Genomic DNA, 8,726 nt, shown 5'->3' on the forward strand with positions numbered 1-8,726 from the left:
TATATAAAACTGCTTTAAACATAAAACAGTAAAATCATTTCTCAAATCAAAGTACTGTATAACGGGTAAAATAATCCCAACACCAACTGCTAGTCCAGAGAGAACCCTTTTGTTCAATCTCCGACTTAGTTCACTTGTGGCCACATTAGGTACTACTGCTCATATACCTTCTCCTTGTACTTCAGTATCGAGCTATTATGATACCTTCTCCAACGTACTTCAGTATCCCATTGGTTTGGTACCTTCTCCAATGTACTTCAGTACCAATAGATACCTTCTCCTTGTACTTCAGAATCTAGTTGGGTGGATGCCTTCTCCTTGTACTTTGGCATCATATTTTATCAAAACTATTTATAAAAAACTTCTCTTTAAAGCATGTACAGTATAACACATATACAACATGGCTTTAAAGAGGGTAACACATGTTGGATAAAATACATACACATATGTAGATAGTTTTGCAACAGTAGGAATGTGTTCAACTCACAATTCAAACTTGCTTGGAAACCACTTTATAAAACTAGTAGGCATGAGAATTATTTTCACAAATATGCTTTCTGTAAATATTGTAATTCAAAGCAGCTTAAAAAATGTTTTAGTTCAAAAACATTTTAGCCACTCACCTCAAATTCTTAGGAACTTTTCACTCTAGTAGCTCCTCGGGTCCTTTTTTCACCCCTAGAATCCAGATTTAATTTACAACTTAGATTACTCATAGTTCTGAACCTTATTTGAAAATACTTCCTTCTACATACTTATTCTAAAATGTCTTAGGAATCTTACCCTAAACTTTCAGCTCAGAATTTCTCGTGATTTGGCCGGAATCTCAAAATATTCAAGACTGGCTCAGATTGATTCGACAGTCTGACCCTTCTGCCTTCTTCTCAACCTCCATCCAAGTTCCTTTGAGCTTTTTCCTCGGGCACCCTACTCTGAAAACTACACTTTTAGAGCTCTCATATGGCTTTAGAATCACTCCAAACGCACAAGTAGATTGGAAGATCTTCTCGTCCAAGATTGACACATTCCTTTGAACCCTTACTGCCCTCTACTTTCTCTACGAAATTTATGATTTTTGTGTGATTTTAAAATGAAATCCCAACTCCTTATTTATAGACATTCAAATTACTCGTGGGATTGACAACATCTACTTGGCTGCATGGCCAAATCTTTAACCATCCCTTTATCAACGTAAGCTGACTTCACCTTGGTTCAATGTATTCTTCCCAAACGCATCCAATAAAATTTCTTAGGGTTTAAAAATTTCTCTTAATCGGACACCTAAATTTTAATTGACATTTGCCCTTACGTCTTCAAGCTTTGTTTATATTCAAATTAGGGGTTTTAAATGCATACTCCACCCCAACGCGTCCAAATACATCGCCTAGAAGCTTGCTCGACCGTTGAATGCATAGGCGAGGCGTGGGCGTGATGTTCGAATGCAGCACCGGACAAGGCGTGGCTGACGCATAGGCTGCTCTCGCTCTCTCCCATTTTCTAGCTCAAAATCTCGCTCTCTCCCTCTTTCTCACTGGTCTTGCTCTCTCCAATCTCGCTCTTTCCCATTTTCTCTCCAACTTTCTCTCCAATCTCACTCTCTTCCACTTTCTCGCTTTCTCCAATCTTTCTTGCTCAAAATCTTGCTCTCAATGATCTCGCTGGTCTTTACCTCAATGATCTCGCTCTCAACGATCTCGCTCTTAGCTACTGCGAACATTGTTTGTCTCCGTGCAATTTCTACACGATTGTGCCACTAGTCACTTGCCTTCCAGTGCTTTGTGCACAACATGCATTTCATATAAATTTTCCATACTTAGCCAATTTTTCCCAAATTTCCCAAACTCAATGTCCATATTTTTTCTTTTCAAATCCCCATTCCTTCTTCACCATTTCACACTAACTTTCTCATCAACCTATTACTCAACTTATTTATACAAATTAAATAGGGACACACAATTAAGTGGAAAATTAAGACAATTTAAATAAGAAAACACACTTAAGTGTAAAATTGAGATTCGAGGCTCACAAAAGAAGTAAAATAAAAACAACATCTAGAACACTTCTCGAACACAGCATCTTCAACAATTGTCCCAGCTCATCTCCAAACGGCATTCTACAGTAAAACAAAAACATTGTAATGTTATATCGATAAACATCCACAACACGTTCAAACTCCAATACGGGTGGCAATGAACATCAAAACGAGTAAACAATGATAACCAATACACATAAAACTCAAATTTGTCCCCAAAATGGTTTAACCCAAATTTATACTCCCTCAGCCCCCTCACAACACATTAAACTTCGTAAACATTCATAAATACACAAAATAGCCAAGTTCAAGGACAAGACGGGTGTAATAAACTCTATCCACCCCCACGATAAACATGGAACCTCCTGAACATAAAAAACATACAAAAGGAGTAAACAATGATGATCAACACACATAAAACTCAAATTTGTCCCCAAAATGGTTTAACCCAAATTTTACACCCCCCCTAAATACACAAAAATTTAAGATAATGAAAAACGTAAGAGAAGAGGAAACTCACAGAAAGCGAGAGGCAGAGAGATTCAGGGAGAGAGTGAGATACAGGGAGAGAGCGAGAGGCAAGGAGAGAGCGAGATACAGTTGAATAAAAAGTAAAAAAAAAAGAAGTTTTGATCCAGGGAAGGTGAATATGCAGTATGTCAAGAGTAAGCCAGTCTTCCATTAGGGAATCATGGAGGAAGAGAAGTGAAGACAGACCCAAAACAATAATGATAAAACTCAAAGCTCTCTCTTGACCAACCAACTCTTTCATACAGGGAGAGAGTGAGAGGCAAGAAGAAAGCGAGATACAGTTGAATAAAAAGTAAAAAAACAAGAAGTTCTGATCCCAGGGAAGATGAATATGCAGTGTGTCAAGAGTAGGTCAGTCTTCCATCAAATTATTTCTTCCGCAAAATTTGGCAAGGGAATCATGGAGAAAGAGAAGCAAAGACAAACTCAAAACAATAATGATAAGACTCAAAGCTCTCTCTTGACCAACCAACTCTTTCATACAGGAGAGAACGAGAAGCAAGGAGAGAGTGAGATACAGAGAGAGCGAGATACAGAGAGAGAGCGAGATACAGGGAGAGAGCGAGATACAGTTGAATAAAAAGTCAAAAAAAGAAGTTCTGATCCCAGGAAAGGTGAATATGCAGTATGTCAAGAATAGGCCAGTCTTCCATTAGGGAATCATGGAGGAAAAGAAGCGAAGACAGACTCAAAACAATAATGATAAGACTCAAAGCTCTCTCTTGACCAACCGACACTTTCATACAGAGAGAGAGCGAGATACAGGGAGAGAGCGAGATTCAGGGAGAGAACGAGATACAGGGAGAAAGCGAGAGGCAAGGAGAGGCAAGAAAAGGGGAAGGAGAGATTCAACAAAAAACACATCAAAATTCAGTTGTAGGATAGCCAACAATTCTTTAATTATCATAAAGCTACTTAAGACATAACTAAACTTTGCTACCATAACTGTAGGATAGCAACATATTAGACAACTAAATAATGTAGTAATCATACCTAATTTGATGGGTCTCCTCTATATGATCGTACCATGTCTTTAATCATTTTTTTTCATTTCTTCTATTTGTCTTGTATGATTCTCTTGCATTCTTTTCTGAACGTCTTCAAGTTCCTTAATCCTCGACTGAGATTGTTGGAAATTGACTCTCAATTCCTCTATTCCCGCCTCCATTCCTTGAGTAGATGACGAGCTTGATGAGATGCTACTCCTTCTTGACTTAGGCTTAGGGCCCCAACCTAGACCTTTTGAATATCCGTATCGTCTACCTAAAATCGTTTCACAGATTTCATCCCCTGTTAGTGGTTGAGAACCTTTTAGAGTGAGGTTGGATTGTAATTCCAACATTTGATGCTAGACATAATAATTAAATGGGTAAGAACGAGCGACTAAAGTTAAAAATGAAAAAAAAAACACGATAAACCCTTTTGAATGTAGCAGATAACAGCGGAGCCCGAGAATTGATTAGCACCTGCTCCGGTAGAAATTTCTCGATTTCGAAATGTGTCGAAGCCTTGGGTAGTAAAAAAAAGTGGGATGCTGTATTTCCAGGATTGGATTTCATATTCGAATGAACCCCGTAATCGTAAGAAAAGCAAAAAAATGTTACATGTTCATTTTCAGCTGCCTCATTCACAAACTTGCTACCTTTAGAGTGTGTTTCCCTAAATAGGTGAACACGTCCTATTTCTCGACCCTCCTTTGCCTGTAAATCTGCCTGAATTTGCAGGAATGACTTCGATCCACCTATGTGGTCGAACGGTATTTCGCTCTATTTTTGCTGTTCGTCACAGACATTTCCTACATTTGAAGAAAAAAAAAATGTCAATAGTGTGATGTATTAGTAAATGCAGCAAATGATATAAGCCATAAATATTGTACCTGAAATGCTTCACTTTTGAAGCGGTCACACAAAAAGTCCCAATCTTCTGGCCTATTTTTAAGCCAACTAGGCAAACTGGCACATACTTGCTGAGGATTTCCACATTTTCTGTAATGTCTGTTCAAATCTGCTCTAAATTCTTTGAAGGAGTTTTGCATTTGATGTTCTATAAAACGGTTAAGTCGTTGACTAGATAGATCAAGTTTGAAATGAGCCTACAAAAGAGGGAGGGAAGAATTAGCATAGATGATGTTCATGACTGTAAAAGAATAAACTTATAATTACTTACCAATAATTGAATTTTAGCCAATTCTATGAACTCGTTTGGAACCTCAGTAAAAGTACGACAATGTACTGGAAATGCAAATCTCACAGCGACGCCGATCGCATTACTAAATCGTACCGAATGTTTAGATATCGGTTTCGTCTCCCCCTCATTTATCACGATTATAATTATCCCATGTTTTTGGACGTATTTTTCTAACTTGATGTTCCGCGAATGCTCTCGTTTCTTCCGATTGGATGTTGAGCTACTATCTGAAGAATAAAAAATTTAAAATAGTTTATGATGTATTTCAGTTAACAGAATATATTTCAAAATATACTAACCTGAAGTATCACCCACAGAAGATACTTTGTTGTTTAAATATAACTCCTGGAATTCTTCATCAGCCTCTCGTTGCCTATTAGGGGTTGACATCGTATCTATATAAACACAAAAAAGAGAAAACAATATTAAATTAACAATAAATACGTGTAAGCTAGAGAAAAAGAGAATTGAGTAGATACATCATTACTCATCATCGTAATCTAATTCAAATTATTCATCAACACTTGAACTGTTAGTGGGAGATAATTGTTCTTCATCATCATCATTTATGAAGTCATGATTGCCATGTACAATAATTGGTCTTTCCACAACTGTAGGATCAACGTCAACTCTGCATAAAGTAACCTCCTCAATGGTTTCATCCACTCAGACACTACAAAAAATTTCTAGTAAATCTAGTTGTGCGTTTTCAACATCATCCACTTCCGGTACATCCCATATTCGTTTATTTTGGACTACTTGAACAACTTTCCAATTGCTACTATGTTTGATGTCATCAATGTAAAAGACTTGTTGTGCTTGGATAGCAAAGATGAAAGGCTCGTCGACATACCAAAAGTGTGATGTATTGATCGATTTGTATCCTAAATCCACATGTGTCCTATTACTTTTGTTGTTATTATTGTCAAACCATCTCCACTTCAACAAGAAAACGTGTCTTCTGTTCGCATATTGGAAATCTAATACTTCGTCTATAACACCGTAGAAATATTTATCCACACTTGTGTTCTCACTGATCTCCTCGGCCACTAGGACTCCATTATTTTGTGTAGCTCGATGATTATCACGCTCTACAGTGTGAAACCATACCCCATTAACAATGCATCCATTGTAAGAGTGCACCTCAGACGAAGGTCCCATTGCAAATGAAAAGAAATCACTGGAGATTTCTTCTCTCTCGCGCTGTTGTAAAACCTGATAATTACTTATACATTAAAAATGAATACGAAAAATGAATCATCCCGCAACTGTTCCCTACAAAATGACTATGTATACCTGAGATTTAAACTAATCGAGAAATTTGCGTTGATGTTTTATATATAAGTCAGAGGCGCTTTGAGCTTCACGATGAATTAACCTCAAATTTTGCCTACAAAATTGATCATTTAAATGTTATATCAAAGGAGATACCCTAGAATTTAGAAAAGGAAAAAGTTTGAAATGTACTTGCGATTGTCTGTTATTTCTTTACAATTGTTGAGAATGTACCAATGTGCAATACGCTTTTCCTCTGCTGATAGTGTCCGTAAAGTTGACGCCCCTAATGGTCGTACCCTCTGCCTAAATAATTCAAATTCACTAAATATCTCATGATCGGGAATGTTATCATCATTTCGTTCATCTCTATTGAATCTCATTTCAATCCCACTTAGATATCGTGAGCAGAAGCTCCATGATTCATTCATTGCATATGCTTCCGTTATAGACCCCTCGGGACGTGCTTTGTTCCGTACAAATTGTTTTAATGTTCGTAAACTTCTTTCAATAGGATACATCCAACTGTAACTAACTGGACCCACCACTTTGGTTTCATATGGTAGATGAACTGCAAGGTGTACCATTACATCGAAAAAGGCCAGTGGGAATATTCTCTCCAATTTACAAAGTATGACTATGATGTCTGCTTGTAGTCTGTTCAAATCACTTACACATATTGTCTTTGCACATAAGTCGCGAAAGAATGTACACAACTCAACAATAACAGTAGATACGTTCTTCGGTAGATATGCTCGAATACTATTAGGGAGTAGTCTGTGAAGCAACACATGACAGTCGTGTGTTTTTAGCCCCGATATTTTTCCATCTTTGTCATTGACACATCGTGATATGTTAGATACGAATCCATCAGGGAATTTCACTAATTTCAAATACTTACAAAACGAAATCCGTTCACCATTTGTTAATGTGTATGCTGTATGTGATTTTACAAATCTGTTATCGACCTATATCAAGTCTAGGTCCTTTCTTATTTTCAAATCTTGTAAGTCTAATCGAGCGTTCGTTGTATCCTTTGTCTTTCTTTCAATATTTAACAATGCGCCCGCCAAATTGTCGCATATGTTTTTTTCAATATGCATTACATCCAATTTATGTCGTAGCAATAGTCTGGACCAATATGGAAGTTGGAAAAAAAATACTTTTTTTTAGTCCAGTTTAGAATTCGCTTTCTTTTTTTATCTTGCTTCGATGGATGTTTGCTAAGCACAAAAAAGTTTAGCGTATTTATTTGTTGTAATATCTCTTCTCCATTCATTACGACTGGTGGAGGTCTACCTTTAACTTTTCCATCATGTTGTCTACTTCGACGGCAACTATGATTCTTTGGAAGATAACGTCGATGTCCCATAAATGATATTTTTCCTCTTATCCGGAAGGACGAGTTATCTTCTTTGCATATTGGACATGCTTGATAACCTTTTGTACTTCACCCAGATAAGTCACCGTACGCAAAGAAGTCATTAATCGTCCATAATAAGGTAACATATAGTTGAAAAAACTCACCAGCAACAGAATCATAAATTCGCACACCATTGTCCACAACTCTTTCAACTCTTCAATCAACGGTTGCAAGTAAACATCAATTTCCTTTCCAGGAGATTTTGGACCAGGTATGAACAAAGACATGAAGAAGTTTGTTTCCTTCATGCATTTTCAAGGGGGCAAATTATAAGGAATTATCACCACATACCACATACTATAAGAAGTGCTCATATTTCCAAACGGATTGAAGCCATCTGAAGCTATTTCCAAACGAACATTTCGAGGATCTAAAGAGAAATGAGGAAATTCACGATCAAAATATTTTAACCCCTCTGCATCAGCTGGATGTCGCAATACATCCTCCATTTCAACTTGCTTATCTTTATGCCATCTCATGTCAGAAGCGCCTTTTTTTGATGCAAACAATCGTTTTAATCTCGGTATCAATGGAAAATGACGCAATACCTTATGTGGTATTTTTTTACCCTTGCCATCATTAACTTTGTACCGAGACTCACCATAACCAGTGCATTGTTGCAAATCTATAAACTCTTTCCAATACAATACACAATCATATTTGCACTCATGAATAGACTCATAACCTAGGCCTAAATCACGCAATTTTCGCTTGGCTTCATAGAAGGAAGTAGGTATAAAGGTGCCAGTTGAAAACACTGCTTTTAACAATTCTAGCAACATGTCAAACGATTTGTTATTCCAACCGTTCAGAACTTTAATATGCATCAACTTCACTAAAAAGTTTAAGGACGAAAATTGCGAACACCCAGGGTATAATTCATACGTGCTTCGATCATTAAATCTTCAAATAAGTTCATGGTATCTCTTTCTTGACCATTAAAGGACATTTCATTATTCTCAATCTTCCTTCATTTGCATTTTCGTTTTCAATTGGAACTTGTAAATCGTTTATAAGATTTAACATCTCATTTTCTTCGATAGCATTACTCTCTATACTATCTACTTCAATATCCTGTATTGAATGACTTGTATGACTTCTAGATAAGTTTACTGGCTCTCCATGATATACTCATTCATAATATGAGGGAGATATTCCATATGTTAATAGATATCGTTCCACAATATCTATCTTTTTCCAAATTGAATTCATACAATTCTTTTATGGACATCTTATTCGTCCGGAATCATTAACATGAAACCTTGCCATATCTAAGAA

General features: G+C 36.8%; 1 protein-coding gene and 1 pseudogene across 1 annotated transcript; both read right to left on the reverse strand.

Annotated features, from left to right (window-relative positions):
* Positions 1 to 3,562: 3,562 nt before the first annotated feature.
* LOC120089695 (uncharacterized) lies at positions 3,563 to 5,140 on the reverse strand. The gene is made up of 4 exons (XM_039047059.2): positions 5,050 to 5,140; positions 4,730 to 4,977; positions 4,440 to 4,655; positions 3,563 to 4,358 (listed from the first exon to the last, which is right to left on the reverse strand). The coding sequence occupies exons 1-4, from the start codon at positions 5,138 to 5,140 to the stop codon at positions 4,305 to 4,307; spliced, it is 609 nt and encodes a 202-aa protein (XP_038902987.1). The 3' UTR covers positions 3,563 to 4,304.
* A 120-nt stretch (positions 5,141 to 5,260) lies between these two features.
* On the reverse strand, positions 5,261 to 7,927 carry LOC150032327 (uncharacterized; annotated as a pseudogene).
* Positions 7,928 to 8,726: the final 799 nt, after the last annotated feature.

Source organism: Benincasa hispida, chromosome 11, assembly GCF_027475165.1.
Source record: "Benincasa hispida cultivar pf3 chromosome 11, pf3_genome.v1.1, whole genome shotgun sequence".
Lineage (NCBI taxonomy): Eukaryota > Viridiplantae > Streptophyta > Magnoliopsida > Cucurbitales > Cucurbitaceae > Benincasa > Benincasa hispida.

What these genes read in the sequence shown, in the direction of transcription:
- LOC120089695 (XM_039047059.2), bottom strand. Translation starts at nt 5,140, where the DNA reads ATGTCAACCCCTAATAGGCAACGAGAGGCTGATGAAGAATTCCAGGAG. An exon ending in TGGCTAAAATTCAATTATTG is followed by an intron (nt 4,656 to 4,729) that starts GTAAGTAATTAT and finishes CCTCTTTTGTAG; the next exon opens with GCTCATTTCAAACTTGATCT. An exon ending in TCAAAAGTGAAGCATTTCAG is followed by an intron (nt 4,359 to 4,439) that starts GTACAATATTTA and finishes CTTCAAATGTAG; the next exon opens with GAAATGTCTGTGACGAACAG.